General features: G+C 47.5%; 1 protein-coding gene and 1 pseudogene across 2 annotated transcripts; both read left to right on the top strand.

Moving 5' to 3' along the window:
* On the top strand, positions 1-15,372 carry LOC127200367 (keratin-associated protein 4-8-like). 2 transcript variants are annotated; one of them, XM_051158567.1, is made up of 2 exons: positions 1-438; positions 15,190-15,372. In XM_051158567.1, the coding sequence occupies exons 1-2, from the start codon at positions 1-3 to the stop codon at positions 15,274-15,276; spliced, it is 525 nt and encodes a 174-aa protein (XP_051014524.1). In that variant the 3' UTR covers positions 15,277-15,372. The 2 variants fall into 2 exon arrangements, with proteins under 2 accessions (XP_051014524.1, XP_051014523.1); XM_051158566.1 differs by lacking the exon at positions 1-438 and having other exon boundaries at positions 14,658-15,372.
* Positions 8,558-9,363, top strand: LOC127200368 (keratin-associated protein 4-7-like; annotated as a pseudogene).
* Positions 15,373-18,436: the final 3,064 nt, after the last annotated feature.

Here is an 18,436-nt window from a genome sequence, read left to right as displayed (position 1 = left end):
ATGGTCAGCTCCTGTTGTGGCTCTGTCTGCTCTGAGCAGGGCTGTGGCCAAGACTGCTGCCAGCCCACCTGCTGCCAGCCCACCTGCTGCAGGACCACCTGCTGCCGCCCCAGCTGCTGTGTGTCCAGCTGCTGCAGACCCAGCTGCTGCAGGCCCCAGTGCTGCCAGTCTGTGTGCTGCCAGCCCACCTGCTGTCGCCCCAGTTGCTGTGTGTCCAGCTGCTGCCGCCCCAGCTGCTGCAGACCCAGCTGTTGTCAGTCTGTGTGCTGCCAACCCACCTGCTGTCGCCCCAGCTGCTGCAGGCCAAGCTGTTGTATCTCCAGCTGCTGTCAACCTTCCTGTGGTGGTTCTAGCTGCTGTGGCTCCAGCTGCTGTCAGCCCACCTGCTGCCGCCCCTGTTGCCGCCCCTGCTGCTGTTTGAGACCAGTCTGTGGTCAGGTCTGCTGCCACAGCACTTGCTACCGCCCCACCTGTGTCATCTCCACTTGCCCCCGCCCCATGTGCTGTGCTACACCTTGCTGCTGAGACCTTTCCTGGACATGCCCACTTTTCCCTACATCCTTTGTTATGAAAATACACCTTGTGTACCTCATAACCATCTTGAGAGAGGCCTTTCCTTTTGATTGGGTGTTTATACCCCAGACTTAGGAAAGCTGCCTCTGGTAACTTCTATGTCATCTCATGACAAAATGTGGAACTGGAGGGTAAGGAATTAATATAGAGGAGGGTGGGAGTGGATCTTGAAGGAGTTATGAGAGAGGAATGAGGGTGTTAAAATGATCAAATACATTGCATGCATGTATGAAATTCTGAAATAATTCATACAAAATGTTTTAAAAAGAAATTAGTAAGAGTGCAGGGCTTCTCGACTCACACATGGAAATACGTTCAGCACCTATAGAGTTAGATCAAACCTTCAGAGCTGAAAGTCTCATGGTGCCATCTTGTTTTTCCCTTTAACTATGAAATTTCTGTACCTTGTCACTGCTACTTCTAAATAAACCTCATTTAATTGAAACAGAAAAACACATCTCTTGTATCTGTTGCTTTATAGTGACTGTCTTCATTAAATGGAAATCATATACAAAGCACAACTGCCCCCAAACTTTCCTGATCTTGCTCTCAAAGCTTCAGAAGATTTCCAACATGGTGAGTTCAAAATCAAAGCAGATGCTGAGACTCACAGACAAACTCTGGAGTGGAGCACAGGGAGTCTTATGGAAGAGTTGAGGAATAGAGGGACCTAGAGGGGTCAGGAGCTCCACAAGGAGATCAATGGAGCCAACAAATCCCAATGGAGGAGGCGGTGCTGCAGAGACTGATGTACCAACTAAGGACCATGCATGGTGAGGACCTAGAACCTCTGCTCATATGTAGTAGATAGGCAACAAGTCTCTTTTTGGGTCTCATAATAGGGTGAGTAGGGACTACCTCTGACGTGGTCTCTGGTGCCCACTCATAGATCATTTCCACCTGGTGGGGCAGCCTTCCCAGGACACAGAGGAAGAGGATACAGGTAGTCCAAATGAGACTGGATAGGCTGAAGTCAGATGTTAGCGAAGGGGACTCCCCTTTTCTGAGGACTAGGGGAGGAGGAGAAGGGGAGGAGGGAGGGAGGGAGAGAGAGTGGGACCAGGAGGCAACAAGGGAAGGGACTGCAATCAGGATGTAAAGTGAACACATTAAAAATAAAATAAATCATTAAATTTTTTTTTTTTACAAAAAGTAAGTCATTACAGTTGGTCTCAGGGAGTTCATGAGCACATCAACCTGCTATGTCTAGAAGACACTGGCTTTTGTAGTCCTTTCACTTTCTTTTTCATAATGTTTCCTGAGCAGTGTGTGCATGTGTGTGGGTGTACATGTGTATGTGTGCGTGCGTGCGTGTGTGCGTGTGTGTGTGTGTGCCTGCACACGTGCATGCCTGATAAAATGTTCTGTTTAGGCCTGAGTTCCTCACAGTTCCTTATTCTCTACCTTGGTGTTTGTGAGTCTGCATTAACTGCCCATGTCAACTGCAAAAAGAAGCTTCTCTGATGAGGGCTGAGAGGTACCTACTTTCTTCAGAGGCACAGTTGCTGATAAGTTGCCCACGTTCCAAGAAATAGCCTCCTAGCCATGCTCCTGCAGGCAGCCCTGCTTACACTCAGCAGGTCACATCCACAGACAAAGGCATGAAAGAAGGAAGCAGGCTAATCAGGAGACAGCTCTGGGTCTGAGGAGGGGAAGAGACAGGGTGACAGGGAATGAGAGAAACTAAATCCCACTACACACTGGAATGAACCTGACAAAGAATAAAAGATAAACAAAAGCAAAAGAATATCTTAACTGACAAAAAGAATTATGACAATAATATATGATATTATATATAATAATATAGAACCCAAGTATTAAAACTACATGTAGCCAGTTTGCCAAAGTAGTCATGATAACACTTTCAAGCCTGTCGTCTCTTTGAATATCAAAAATATCTGCATGGACTTCAAAGTGAGTGAGGTGCCATGGAAACATAGAGGGAAATCCATTTTTAAAAAGCCGATGCATGACGGTTTCCCAAAACATAAAACCCTGGGAAGACTAATTTTTGGGTGGGAAGAAGCAGAGTCACAGACTCCAACTTTCTAGAAGTATCTTCCCCACATTCTTCCACTCAGCTTCTCAGTTTCGCTCCCATCCACTCATAGGAAAACTACCTTCCCTGGAGGACAAACTTGCCATTCTGAGGTGTCTCCAGATAACGTAAAATGGACAACACTCATGAAATGCGTACAAAGCCAGTCCCTCAGACCCCTCCAAGCTCCCCACCCTTGACTTGCTCCTTTAAAGGCATTTCCTTTGCCCCCCTTCCTTTCTGCTCATAGTCTCACATTCTATTCCCTTACTTAAAAGGGATGCTCTTCCCGAGACTAATACACATTTCACCTTCTACCCCAACAACAGCTCCAAAGCGACCCCTACATCCTCCTCCTTTCTTTGGCCTCTGTTTGTATGTGCACTCTCACACACTCCAAAATCTCAAAGCCCCCTCTCTCTCCTGGTCTCCCTAAACATCTCAAACCCCTTCCTCTTACATTCAAAGATCCCTTCGCCTACATCTTCACACTTCTATACCCCTTATCCTTAGCCAGGCTTCAAACACATCATTCAATCCCTTTAATCCATGTGGTTTCTATGCCCCACCTCTTCACCCTACAATACCCCCATATCAACAGTCAAAAAAAAAAAACTAACAAAACCTCCCTCTAGCCCAAGACCTTCACTCCATTACCACTGTCATTGCTTCTCTCCACCCAGTGGTCCCCACCCCTTACACCATCCTATCTGATATCCCTGGAATCACTATTCATGTCTTAGTCTTAGACCTTAGAGATGCTTTCTTCCCAACACCCCTAGATAGTCATTCTCAAGATCTCTTCGCCTTCACTTGGACAGACCCCGTACTCAACAATCCTGACAACTGACTTGCACCGCCCTTCCCCAGGGACTCAATGACAGCTTCCTCTCCCCCACCCCCACCCCCTTTTCAGCCAGGCACTCGCCATGGACCTGGCCTGGCCTCTCCCTTTTCCCCCCGTCTGCCTGCCTCAGTGTGTAGATGACCTCCTCTTTTGCAGTCCTTCCCTCTCTGAGAGCCCAATCTGACACCACCTCACTCCTCAGTTTCCTCAGCTCCAATGGTTACCAGCTGTCATCTTCTGGAGCCCACTTCTCCTCTCTTCAATTCATTTATCCAGGATTCTCCCCCACACCAATCCATACACACCTCACCTTGGACTGCCTCATCCATCTCCATTCCTCATCTCTACCATCAACAAAATCCAAACCGCTTTCCTTTCCGGGGCTGGCCAATCTCCTCCACTCCCAGGGTATTCATTCCTAGTACATCCTGTATACCAAGCTGCCTCTGGATCTCCCATGAGCCTCCTCCTCCCATGACAAACAATTCTTTAAATGGAAAAAACAAGTAAACAACAACAGCAACAACAAAACCCCTACTCTCCCTCTCCTTTTATCCCTGGCCCTTCGCCTCCCAAATCTATGTAGTCCTTTCCATCTTTACGCTTCAAAACAAAACAAACCACGCTTCTGAGGTCTCGGAACACTTTCTAGGACTCGCCTTTGTTCCTGTCACTTTACATTGACACCATTGCTCGGCTTTCATTCTGAACCTCCCCAAGATCAAACGAGGACAAAGTGGTTTCGGCGGAGCGTCGAAAAGCGAACAGTGTAATTGCTGGGTGCGACCAACACTTTAATGCCCCGCACAATCACGCAAGTCCCGGCCCTCCGGCCGCCTCCCCCTCTAGCGACTCGCGCTGCTCTTCTCCTCTCTCTCTGGGGCTCTGCTCTCCTCATCTCTTATCTCCTCTCCTCTCTCTCTCCCTCTCTCTTCTTTTCCTCATCTCTCCTCTGCTCCCTTCCCTCCTCTCCCTCTCTCTCTCCTCCTCTCTCTCCCTCTCTTTCTCTTCTCTCTCTCTCTCTCTCTCTCTCTCTCTCTCTCTCTCTCTCTCTCTCTCTCAACTCTTAACTTACAGAGGGCTCCCAATCCCTTTCTCTTGTCAAAAACTCATCACTCACACTCTATATCTGTCATCCCCTCAACTCCTCCAGTATCCTTTTTATCCCACCATTCCCAGGGCAACTCTTCACTCTTGTCCAGAGGAAGACACTAGACGGACCTCTTCGCACCCTCTCACATACAAGGAGGGTCCTCTAGATATTTCTGCCTATACTTTTTATACAGATGGCAGCTCCTTCCTGTCAGATGGCCACCATGTTGTGTGACATGCGTACGTCTCGGATGATCGCACGAGTCATCATGGCCCCCCTCCAGCACCACTACCAATCAACAGCCACCAATTAACATGTACCACCCATCCCTCACCCAGCGGCTCCAATGGCTGCTAAAGTTACACCATCAGGCGGTGCTTCAGACCCGAAGGTGCTGTCCAAGAACGGATAGCAGACAGGGCCACGAGAATGGAGCAAAGGCGGAAACCTTCAAACGAAAGAAAACTCAATGATGAAGCGTCATGGTCGCCAGTAGCATCCCGAAGGCCCCCCTAGCGGTCCAATTGACGTGGCAGGTAATGCACACCAGACGTGACCCCCCAGGTTTTCAGTTGTTAAAGATAGTGTGCCCTATGATCCCACCGTAAGCGCTTCCTTATCCTAACACTCACCCGGCAACGCCGGGGGCAGCCCTGCAAGACGCTCACCATCTCTACGGCGGCGTACGAACCGTACGACTAAACCCAGAGAGCACCTCCAGTACCGTAACCCGTCCGTCAAACCCAAGGGTCAAGGTCAGGTTTTTACGTTCCATCAAGCTGTTTCACCCGGGGACATAAACCTCGCTCTCAAATGGCTACCGACGCGCTCACCCCAGCACGGGCGTTAGAGGGTATTATAGAGGTGGAAAGCAAACCGGGGTGAGTAGCGCAAAACGAACCCCACCGGTCACGTAGACAACCCGCGTTAGTCGGGTTCCACGCGTCTCAGGAGGTAAACGCCGGAATGAAGGGTCGAAGGTTTAGTATGCATACAAGATGAGGTGGTGGCAGAGAGTTTAAAGACGTCAGGTGTAGGCAGGTTACTGAGTAGAAGTTAGGAAAATTGTAAGGGACTAGCGGGTAGCTGAAAGTCGAAGTTAGGGTTGAGGGGTCGAGGGAATGGATTGGTAAGGGAGATGAGGCTAAGAGAAAGAGTATTACGCGAGAATGATGGAAGAGAGTGTCAATACGGGGCACCTGATTCCCCCCCCGAGCCATGAAGTAGGGTACGACTCGGGCTTACCACGTGGAGAGCTTATCAGTAGCGAACATATCGGGAGAAACGATTTTTATAGAAAGGAATAAGCTAAACATGGTGTATAGCGGGTAGGAAATCAACTCAAAGGTACCGTCACAACGGGCTAAGGGACTCCAGGGTAGGGGACAAGTAACTAAGGTTTCATACCAAACACCTAAATCCCTCAGGTCTGTGCTTTCCGGACAGGTGCATTGGGCCGGTCCGGGCTTCTGGTCTCTCATGTTTCCGTGCTGAGAAGCCGTCCCCAAGTTACCTGGACCATGGGCTAAATGGGGTTAAAGGTGTACAGCTCAAGAGCAAAAAGGTTCCCAAAAGCCCAGTAACTTACCTTTATTCGTAGTTGCCAAAATTATTCAAATAACTGAACCATTCCCAACTCCACCAGCCCCAGACTGTTGCTCTGGAACTGCATTCGAATGCCCCCTGCCAATAGTGTCTAACCCCAAACTGATTCTGCTCCACACACTGCTCCAATGCTTCCTTGCTTCCCTAGCCCCAGATGGTTCCGCAGAGCCTGGACATCAACTGACACAAGCCTAACACGCTGCACCTTGGGCCAACATTCCAGCTTCCTTGGATCCCTAAGAACAACATCCCAATATCATCAGGAAGCAGCCAGAGAGCTCAGCACCCAGTGCCCCAATAATAAAACAAAAAGAAGGGCAAGAAGTGCTCTCTGGCAGGCCCAAGCATGGCAAATGTGACACCGACAGGTTTTGCTCTTTATCCTTCTCTTTCCCTTGCTAAAAACTGTTATATCACATCCCTAAGCCTCCAATCCGTTCCCTTATAGCCACTGGCTCATTCCTAAAACTAAAGGCCAATGTCCAGCAATAAAAATTTATTATTTGGCTACACTGGCTAACATGTCCAACTGGGACTCACCAACCTACTCTAGCACAGACTCCTCTTTTCTCCTGAAAAACTCACTCCTGAAAAACAACAACAACACCTGCTGCTGCTTTCTGTCTACCTTTGTCTGACCCCTGTATTTTCCCTCCAGAATAATACTTTTTTGTAGACATTAAGAATTTAAGTGTTGGTTATATCACTGTACAGACCCATGAGGTCACGGCCCCATCCCCATCTCCTATCTGTTATTGGGATAGGGATTTTTTATTAACTGCCCTAGAGCTTCATCTACATTAAATTGTGTTTAAAGAATACTATTGTCTATTGTCTAATGCGTTCCAGATCCAAATATTCTTTACTCTGTTTCATAACCTAAAGAGGGATTTTAGCCTACCTACACATTCCTTTCCATAGTGCCACAAATGCTCTTTGGTTTCCTATTAATCTTAAATACATTACTCATCCTACTCACTTATGTTAACAGGGGAGCACATGTTTGTGTGGAGAATTACTCAGCCTTTTTTTTTTTTTTTTAATGTTTTCCTATAGGTATGTTATGCCACTTACAGGAATAATAAACAAGGTGTCTTCTCAGAAAGTGACTGCATTTATGGTGTGTGTGTGTGTGTGTGTGTGTGTGTGTGTGTGTGTGTGCATGTACATGAGTGTATTGTGTGTATGTGCCTGCCCACCCATGTGTGTACAGATGGAAGTGTATGCTTATGCTTGTGGGGATGAGGTCAACCTCAGATGCCATGCCTCAGGCTCCGTCCACCACTCTTTTTGAGAGAAAAATCAGTCACTGGCCTGACTGGTTCTCTCTGCCTCCCCAGTACTGAGATAACAAGTGCAAGCCACCATGCTTGGAACAGCTTGTGTTGGCCTTAGTCAGGCCCTCCAGCAGTAGAGCAAATTGGCTTTTACCCCCAGAGCCACCATCCACACAGCCTGCAACCCATTTTGATCACCCCATAGATTAAGAGTTTGTTCCCAGTGAGTTAGTAGTTTTCCATTTTTAAATGAACAAATTATTGATAAAGACATATTTCAAAATATATGAATATCATGTTCCTAGTCAAAGCCATGATTTAACTAAGCATCATTCCACTGTTGTGACTAGATCTTTACTTCTTTTGATTGCTCTCTTAGATTGCCTGGTTTTTTTTTTTTTAAATTTTACTTGTGTGGCAGTCCATTGCTGTCACTGTTTTGGTGTTCAGGTGGTTCCCTGCTGGGCCAGTGAGAGTCCCTTCAAGGTGGCCAAGGTGGCACAAAGTGCCTTTCCATATTTAAGACAGTGAGTCATTAATGCCAGTTTGAAACTGGCTAAAGGAAGTCTTGTTTCTGCTGCAAACCTTGGAGTAGTCTGGACAGCACACCATCTAATGGTCATTCATGATTCACAGACAAGACTCCCTTCCTCATAGCTCACAGGGGGCTATCTCACAAAGATAAGCTTTCCTCCCCATCTCCCTACTATAATTGTGTTTCTCTTTAGACATCAAAAGGGATGTGAGCATCACAAGACAAATTGGCTTAAATAGCATCATGAGTGATACACAAACCACAGGCATACACCAGCAACAGACTCCATGGGATGAACCCACCCATGGACAAACAAGGAAGCAGGGAGGGTAATTCCCTGACAAAGACCAGACTAAATAACCTTAATGCACAAGGAAATCCAAGTCTTTTCCTCAAGTATGTAAAAAGGAAAACCAATGGTCTGGTGTAATGATGACTATTTCTCCAGGGAAAAGAAAAACAACTAGGAAATCCTCTAGGCTGTGGTCACAGCATTTTCAGCAGAGTATAAAAGGGGATGCGCAGAATGAGGATTTTCAGATTCACTACACTCACTCCCATCCTAATCAGAACCTCCACCTCCGACACCATGGTCAACTCCTGTTGTGGCTCTGTCTGCTCTGAGGAGGGCTGTGGCCAAGGCTGCTGCCAGCCCAGCTGCTGCCAGCCCACCTGCTGCCGCCCCACCTGCTGCAGGCCCACCTGCTGCAGGCCCAGCTGCTGTGTGTCCAGCTGCTGCAGGCCCCAGTGCTGCCAGTCTGTGTGCTGCCAGCCCACCTGCTGCAGGACCACCTGCTGCCGCCCAGTGCTGTGTGTGTCCAGCTGCTGCAGACCCAGCTGCTGCGACCCCATGCTGTCAGTCTATGTGCTGCAGCCCCACTTGCTGCCACCCCACCTGCTGCAGGCCAAGCTGCTGTGTGTCCACTGCTTGCCGACCCAGCTGCTGCAGGCCCCAGTGCTGCCAGTCTGTGTGCTGCCAGCCACCTGCTGCCGCCCCCAGCTGCTGCATCTCCAGCTGCTGTCAACCCTCTTGTGGTGGTCTAGCTGTGTGGCTCCATGCTGTCAGCGCCACCTGCTGCCGCCCTCCCTGGGCTTCCTTGCCGCCCCTGCTGTGTTTGAGACCAGTCTGTGGTCGGTCGTGCCCAAACCACTTGCTACCGCCCCACCTGTGTCATCTCCACCTGCCCCCGCCCCATGTGCTGTGCCACCCCCTGCTGCTGAGCCTCTTGCATGGATCCACTTTCCTCTCTATAAATTCAGATCTTTTGTGCATGTGTTTCAACTGGAAACACACCAAGTGGTTTGATAATTTAGCCAGACTGTGGATGGTGTCTGAAATCTGGATCTCACTGGGGCAACAGATTTTATTCAGCCAGCAGACAACTGAAAAAGTACTTCTTCATGTGCCCTCCCCACGGGACTTTGTAGTTGCAGTAACCTAATACACTTGTGGACCAAAGGATACCTCACATTTCTATGCAATAAAAACTCAGTGTAACTGTTACTCTTTTAAGATAGTGTCTGCTCTTCTTTAACAAGTGTGTGTGGGAGGTTGTAAGAAAGTTCTGCCAGCGAAGCACGTGAAGTAAAGCATGAGGGTCTGAGTTCTAGAGTCAGAACCGATGTAAAAATCCAGGGGTGCAATCAGAGAGCAAGCATGGACTGGGCAGAGATGCCTTACACATACGGAGTAGATGTACAGCCACTGCTCACGCCACTGGGGCCGCTTTTAGTGTGAGCGTAGGCGCTTTCTCAGAACTCTGTTGCTTGCCCGATGGATCCTCTTCCCCTTCGGGCTGTCTTGCCAGGCCTCACTGGGAGAGGATGTACTTAATCCTGCTGGGACTTAAAATGCCAAGGTGGGTTGATACCCATTGTGAGCCTCCCGTTCTCTAAGAAGAAGGAGAGAAGAGAATGGTAGGAGGGGTGTGTAGGGTGGGGCTGGGAGCAGAGGAGGGAGGGGGTTGGGATGATAATCAATCAATCAATCAATCAATCAATCAACCAGTTCAGTTGTGGTGGGACATGTTCGTAAATTCAGTGTTGGGGAGACAGAATGAGTGAGTCCCTTGTTTGATCTGGCCCTAGCAGGTTAGCCAAACGGGAAACCCACAGGTCTCAGGGAATGCCACCCATGTTTAAACAAAATGAAAATGTGCAAGACCCTGAGAGAAATGACATCAGAGATTAGACCTACTGGAGTCCTCTCGTCTCAATCGTTCTCCCTCTCTACTCTCGTCCGTCTCTCGTATCGTCCTCTCTCTCTCATCTCTTTCTATGATCTTCTCTCCTCTCCTTCCTACTGCTCATCCCTCTCTCCTCCGCTTCTGCCTTCTTTCTTTCTCTCTTCTCTCTCTTCTCTTCTCTCTTCTACTCTCTCTCGCCTCTCGCTCTCTCTTCGCCGCCTCTCTCTCTTTCTCCTCCATCTTCTCCTCCCAACACACCCACACACAACTACACACACACACACTGCAAGTGTATTTTTACCTACAGAGCATACAAGGAAAAAAAATTTTTTTGTTTTGTAATTAAAGCTTCCATTTGTCACTGCCTGACATTTTCCCCAGGTATCTTGCTATTTCATAGTCAAACTACCTAACACCATGAGTCAGTTTGGGGAAAAAAAAGAAAAAAAGAAAAAGAAAAGCTGGGGAAAGTAGCGACAATTGCAGGACTCCATGGAATGCAAGAGCATGAGAAACACGATTTGTTCTTCTCACCCTTCATCCCAGGCCGCCTGCATCTTTGGGATCCAGAGGCTGCAAGCCTGTACCACTTCCGGCTCCATGTGGAGTGAGGCTTCACTGTGCAAACAAAGTACATGGACACACGTGTGTAAAGACTCCAAGATGAAACTCACTAGTTTGTGCGCTAACCTCACATATTAGTTTAAAAGGAATACAGCAGGCATAGCCCAGTATAAGATTAAAATGTATTTGAAATAGCAGAGGAGGGTTTTATCCGTGACTCACCTTTACTTTTGATAGAAAGTTTTCAAATCCAAGTACAGTCCAAGGATGAAAATGTCACCTAGTGGAGGGAGGAGATGTTGTCAGAAAAACACACAAGCAAAACGTAGTCTATTGTAAACTGTGGCCAACAGCAGGCTGCGTGTCCACATGGGAAAGTCCCACAGGGCTCCTGGGGAGTGTTTCTGTGTCCCTTAGACATGTGAAGTGTGTTGCTGTTGGTCCTCTCCGATTCCAGTCTCTTCATACATTTACTGAATGTTTCCAGCACCCAGCTCATCCTAAGTGATGAGGCAACCACAGGAGCTGGCATACAGGAGACTAGCTCCCTGATCTACCTCATGGTGGCAGTTTCCCCCTCAATAAGTGCTGATGTGTTGCCCCTTCCAGGTTTGTTCCAGGGGTGGAGACCAGGAGTGGAGACATGGTCTCAGTGGTAATTGAAGAGCATGGGCTGCTCTTCCAGAGAGCCTGGGCTTGATTCCCAGCACCCACGTGGTGGCTCACAACCAACTGTAACTCCAGTTGCTGGGAATCCAACACCTTCTCTTCTGGCCTCTGTGGGCACTAGGTGCACACATAGTTCACAGACATAAGGGCTGCCAGAATACCCATATACACAAAAATGAAATGAAACCATAATAAAACAAGTAAAACATAAAGCCTTTGTCCTCTACAGTTTGTACGTAGTATTTGTGGTCATTCTGTCAATCAAGTGGGATATGGAGGATGGTAGAAGAAGAAATTTAAACTTTAGGGTTCTACTTTAGATAAAAATGGGAAATATTCCCCCCCCAAACAATATTTTTACTAATGGCATGTCCTACCTTTCCATTCTATAAGATTCTGAAATCTCATAGTTTGGAGAGGAAGCCAGAAGTGCAGGCCACAGATAAGGGACAGAATGGAGATAAACCCTTAGCAACTTGCTTAGGATAAAAACTAAATGGGCTGAATCTAAGGAAACAAAGTGAGATGCACCATTATGCTGATAGTGATAAAAATATATAATAGAGCAAAACCTCAAAGCTGAAACACTAGAATGGTTGTTGTGATTCTCAGCCTGTGGGTCGCGACCACATTGTGAGTTAAATGACTTTTTTACAGTCGTCACTGAAGAGCATTAGAAAACACAACTACTTACATTACAGTTCAAAACAGTAGCAAAATTGCAGTTATGAAGCAACAGCAAAGATAATTTTGTGTGATTGGGGGAACATGAAGACATGAGGAATCGTATCAAAGGGTCACAGCATTAGGAAGGTTGAGAACCACAGCTCTAGGCAACACAAGGTCAGAATGAAAGTCAATATACTGTGCATCTAGAGATAGAACACAAAGGAAGGTTGAATGGATTTGAAATAATTAAATAATCTGAAGGCAGAGCTTATACTCATTGTTCGCAAATATAGAGTATCACTTTTATAACAAAAACCTGGAATAACCCAAATATTTCTGAGCAAAAGACTAGCCAAATAGACTATATTGTATACACAAAATTGGGTCCTGTATAGCCAAAACGCAGTGAGAAAAATCTGGAGCCACTACTGTAGAACACACAATAGGATGCCACTGCTGTGGTGCATAGAGCAAACCAAAGCAAGCTGCAACAAAGTGTGCACAGAATAAGACCAGTTATCAAACAGAGATGGCAGTAAACGTGAACTTACAACAAAACAATCATGTGAAGACACCCTTCAATTAAAAAAAAAGTTAAACATTTTAGTTGGTAAATATGCCAATTAGTCTGAGTTAACCACTAACCAAAATACACAGGAGCCAAGAAATCGCACTGTACCTCATAAATATGCACAAATAGCATGTGTCAATCAAAAGCAAGTTCTATTCATAAATGAGAGAGAGAGTGCGTGCAGAGAAGACAGAACCAAGACTTCCTTGGATGTCTCATTTTGTAAAAATTATTTTGCAACCCAAAAATAATTTACATAGTTGTAAAACAACTAAAATTTTGAAGTAAATTTTTGGACTATAAGAACAAACATGGTATGTGTAACCAATTTCAAGGTTTTTTTTTCATACCTGCAAACACAGCTTAAGGAAGACCTTTTAAGGAAGAGTGTAAGCTTGGGTCCATTATGATGGGAAAGACACGCGGTGAGGGTGTGAAGTTGCTGGTCACGTTGCATCTGCAGTCAGGAAGCAGAGATGAACGCTGCTTCTCCCATGCCTTTCTCCCTTTATTCTGTATGGGACCACAAGCTATGGTGCATGTCACCAACACTGAGGCAGGATCCTCCTTGCTTTGTTAATGTTTTCTGGACACTCTCTCTGATACACCCAGATGTGAGTTGCCATGGAGATGTTGAAGCCCATCAAGCTGTCAATGAAAATTGATGTCACGCCAAGAATGGTGATGATGTGATAACGCGTTGTTATAGTTACTCATGTCAAGAGTCTACTGTCAGGGATGAGATGATTGAACACGTTTAGGTTCATCCTTTGGGCTCATATAGGGCTATCCCAAGCACAAAGACAAGCAAAAGCAGCAGATGGACCTCCCATAAACTAATAAAATAATGCCAAGGAAAACACTAGGGAAGAAAGGCTGAGTGTGGTGATCGACTTGAAGCAAAAGAACTTTCTGGAAAGAAGCCGAAGCAGGTACATTCTAAGACTAAACAGGATAACCAGAGGCATGGAAATGAATAATCTTTCAGCTTTGTAGACTACTGAAGGCTACAACAACCTTAACTCATTCCTGCATGAGCTATAGCAACTGGGTGCCTTGTGGGTTCTTTGAAAAGTAAACTCAGGCCACGGCCACTCACCACTTAACCACACAGCAGAAGCAAGAAATCTGGAGCATGGCCAGCACTCACTAACAGTGACGGTCTCTGTGATCTCACTTTTTCACTGAAAAGTACCTAGGATGTAAATATATATAACTCTTGATTTGGTCCCTGGTTTTAAGAGCTTTAAACCTCTGTTGGAATCTCCTTTGTAACAACATGCCATACATTAGTGTTTCCAGGAGAAAGAGCTGAGTCTACTATGCCCTCATTATCCAAGCAGGATGTCCCAAACCCATAATTATTGAAGAAGGGATGCTTCACACAAGACTTTTAATAGAAAGCAGAGGCCGCCGCACATGCTGGCTTACCAGAAGATGGATCAAACCTATTTACATTTCATATATCATACACAGAGAGGATTCCTAGACCCCTTAAATGAGTCGTTGGCATTGAAAAACACTCATATCAAGCTAACCAGTACGATCATTACAGCAAGCTATGAACATAGTTGTTCCTAATTGTGCACAAGTAATTGCACGGATGAATTTTTCCTCCTGTCTCTTTCTTTGTCAGCGTTCTACCAGTCAATAGCTGAGGCTTATACACAGAAAAGGAGACAACATTTTGTGAGCCATTCTCAAAAATATTATCAGGTAAGCACAGAGTGACACATTTTACCATGTGCTAGTCCCAGTTTAGAAGGTACACAGGCAGAAATAGAAGCACCATTGCCATTTCACATGCCCTCATTCAATGAATCATGACACTGCAGAAGGAGAAAATGATGCCTTGTCTACATGTTGGAATATTGAACCTTGCAAGCATAATTATGCCTTAATAACTCCAATTAATGTCCTGGAAAGAAAAACAAGGAAAGGAGCTTTGCTCACAGTGACACCAGTTGCTGAGCGGAGTATAAAAGAGAACACCAATCAGGAAACCTTCAATTTCTCAAAACTCACTCACTTGTAAACCCACCCAGAACCTCCACCTCCGACACCATGGTCAGCTCCTGTTGTGGCTCTGTCTGCTCTGAGCAGGGCTGTGGCCAAGGCTGCTGCCAGCCTAGCTGCTGCCAGACCACCTGCTGCAGGCCCACCTGCTGCAGGCCCAGCTGCTGTGTGTCCAGCTGCTGCAGGCCCCAGTGCTGCCAGTCTGTGTGCTGCCAGCCCACCTGCTGCCGCCCCAGCTGCTGTGTGTCCAGCTGCTGCAGGCCCCAGTGCTGCCAGTCTATGTGCTGCCAGCCCACTTGCTGCCACCCCACCTGCTGCAGGCCAAGCTGCTGTGTGTCCAGCTGCTGCAGACCCAGCTGCTGCAGGCCCCAGTGCTGCCAGTCTGTGTGCTGCCAGCCCACCTGCTGCCGCCCCAGCTGCTGCATCTCCAGCTGCTGTCAACCCTCTTGTGGTGGTTCTAGCTGCTGTGGCTCCAACTGCTGTCAGCCCACCTGCTGCCGCCCCTGCTGCCGCCCCTGCTGCTGTTTGAGACCAGTCTGTGGTCAGGTCGGCTGCCAAACCACTTGCTACCGCCCCACCTGTGTCATCTCCACCTGCCCCCGCCCCATGTGCTGTGCCACCCCCTGCTGCTGAGCCTCCATCCCTTGATCCAGCATCTGTTTCACCTCTGCCCTCATAGCTAACCACAAGGGCATACAGAATGGGTTCAATATTCATTTGTTTAGTTACATCTTTGCATTTTATTGGGCCCAACAAAAGCTATTTTGGTTTCAATTCAAACCTCCTTATGTGGGCCTTTCCTTCCCATCAAAGGGTGAATTTGCCTGTACCGTGCCAGCTGTTGGACGGAATGCTCGCCACGTTCTTCTTAACTTTTAGGTCCAGGTCCCAAATCTCGATGGCTCACAGGTAGATTTCAATATTTCAATGCAGATGTAATTTGGTCATTCTTACTCCTTCTGCTGTGTTGTGTCACAATAAACCATTTTTCTCACATAGAAAATCCAGTGTGATTGTGTCAGTCTCTAAGACTATTCTCCTTCCTCCGGAAAACCAAGGTCTGTTACCGTAGGGGTATGTTACAACCAAAGGCCAGGCAGACGACCCTGCTTTGGGCTGATGCCTAGGCAGGCCCATGTTGATATCTGAGGTCTGTGCAGAACTGTCCCTATCTGTCTCCTGGGCATCATGGGAGAGCTGGCCCCAAGGTCATGACGTCGGGAGAACTGGCCTTGCCCCTCACCTGCTGTAGCATTCAGTAGAGCAGGTCCTGCACCTTGCTGGGCATCACAGTAGGGGTGAACTGATGGTGAGGGCATGGCTGAAGCAGCCCTCAGGGTGTGCGCATTGGAGAGCTGGCCCTGCAACTTGTCTACTGAGCAGCAGCATAAGCAAGGAAGAGATGGCCTCCCCCACCTTCATTTCTCTCACTAGTGGCAGGTGAGAGAGCTAGCCCTGCCCCTCACCTGCTATAGCAGTAGGGAGTGGGGGCCCTGCACCTTGCCTGAGCAGCACAGTAGAGCTGGCACTAGATTATGGAGGTTTCAGGTGAGCCGGCCTGAATGTGTGAGCACAGACGAGCCATCCCTGCCTTTTGTCTGCTGTACAGAAGTGTGGATGATGGAGAAATGCCCTCCACCCCTCCCTCATCCCTTGCCACCAATGGCAGGTGGGCCCCTGGGATCGTGAGAATGGGAGAACTGGCCCTGTCCCTCACCAGCTGCAACACAGGGCAGCAGGGTAGAATTGGCCCTGGTTGCAGAGCTTGCAGGTGAGCCTCCCCGAGAGTGAGAGAGCAGGTGAGACAGTGGGCTGAGCAGCTCAGACACCTCTCAGGCCCAGATCCAGGGCTCTGAGTTGCCCCACATCAACATCTACCCCATTGAAGCACTGCTGGGGTGCACAAAGGGGCCGGTCCTACAGATCCCAAACTACAGAATCTCCATGACACAGGGCAATAGCAGGATATCCAAAAGGAGACCCAGTGAGTTTCAGTATTGATAGAACAGCAGAAGCCAGAGGCCTTGTACCAGACTAACAAGTCATTGCAATGAACATTTGTAAAGACAGAAGTGTGAACAAGGAGGTAAACTGTGGAACATATTGTGACACACTACAGTTTCCACTCGAGAATTTTTCTTCTTTGTTGGGAGCACTTGCAAAGGTCGAGGGTGGGTACGAGGGGAGAGCAAGATGAATGGCGTCGGGGTGCATCATGTCAAAGTCACAAAGAGCCAATAAAAAGTTGAAGAGAAGAAAAAGAAAAGAAAGGCTAGGATACCATCTCCCCCAGAATCTACCAGTGGTCAATAGCTCAGCAGGAATGATCAGAGCCCTCCCCTAACCCATGACTGACTGCTGAAAGGAGGGGCAGTCCTGTGCAAGATCAGAGCGGATAAAAACCCGCTGCTGGGGGTCTGTATTGGCAAAGGCTGTGCCTTGTGAAGAAGATGAAGGTCAGTAGCCCTCCTCTCTGTCTTCCTGATCTTACATTCTAGTCCCCTCTTTGGCGTTGTTCCCTGAGCCTTAGACGGTGTGGTATAGGAATCTCACTTAAGGCTGAGCACTGAAGTGTCACTAGCCCTCAGCACATTGAGCAGCTGTACCTCTCTGCGTGTGTTGCTGTTGGCTACAAAGAGAAGTTTCTCCGCTTAAGCAATTGTCTACAGGTATGCCTATACACACCTAGGCAACAGTTTGTGTCTATATCGATTTAGCTAAACAATATTGTACTTATCCCCTCTGTCTGTCTGTCTGTCTCTGTCTCTGTGTATGTGTCTCTGTCTCTCCCTCTGTCTCTTGTCTCTGTCTCTGTCTCCCTCCCCTCTGTCTCTCTGTCTCTCTGTCTCTCTCTGTTTCTGTCTCTGTCTCTCTCTCTCGCCCTCTCTCTCTCTCTCTCTCTCTCTGTGTGTGTGTGTGTGTGTGTGTGGTTTTTTTCCTTGCCATTTCTGTTTTTATCTTGCTTTTGATGGCTTAGTGTGCAGTGTTTTTAAAACTTTTATTGGCTTTGCTCTTTGACAATGTCATAGATATATAATATGTATTACTGATTGCTAGTGTACATTTTTCATGCCAAAACTATTGGGAAAGAGTTAGACTGTGAAAGTGTGGTGTGAGTTCACGTGTATGCGATAGGAGGGCGTTAAACTGAGACCCTTCCCCATCTCCGTTGGCTTTGTAAACAGTTCCAGCTAACGTCACTGAAGTACGTGGTGCATCAAGGCTTTCCTCTCTGCATTTATTCCCACAGCCCTAGTCAGGCATTCACCTCTCACCCCCGTGTTACAACCACCACCTCAGGCTTCCTGTCATCTTCACACTCTCAAATGTTTGCATGGTGCTCCCGCTTTTCTTCCCGCTGAGCGATGGCACAACATTCAGTATAAATTCAAGAAAGGCCTTATGTTTCTCTCCATTGTCTTCCTCTGCAGTCTCCACACAGGGTTGGGCAGGCTAGGGAAGCCCATCAAAGTCTGAAGCATATGGCCATCCAAACTCGTGTTTGTCATCTGACTGGTCCACCCTTCCATCTCTAGGTTATCCCTGCCAATGACAACCGCCTTTGCTTTTAATCATCCCGCACTCACTCCAGTGGCCTCTCGCCCGTGACTGGCACCACACTAACAATGCGAGTGAGACTTTTCCTTGAGACTGAGACCTTTTAGGCTTTACCTTGGAAAAGGGGATTAAAAACCAAACAGTTCTGATATGACGTGATGCTCTAGGACAGAGGCAATAGAGAAAGGAAGGGCCATGGAGTGTAGCAAACCCAAAGAAAGATTAGAAGTGAGCT

This window comes from Acomys russatus, chromosome 16, assembly GCF_903995435.1.
Source record: "Acomys russatus chromosome 16, mAcoRus1.1, whole genome shotgun sequence".
NCBI lineage: Eukaryota > Metazoa > Chordata > Mammalia > Rodentia > Muridae > Acomys > Acomys russatus.
Note: the sequence above shows the minus strand (reverse complement) of the source record. Positions and strands in the feature narration are given on the sequence as shown.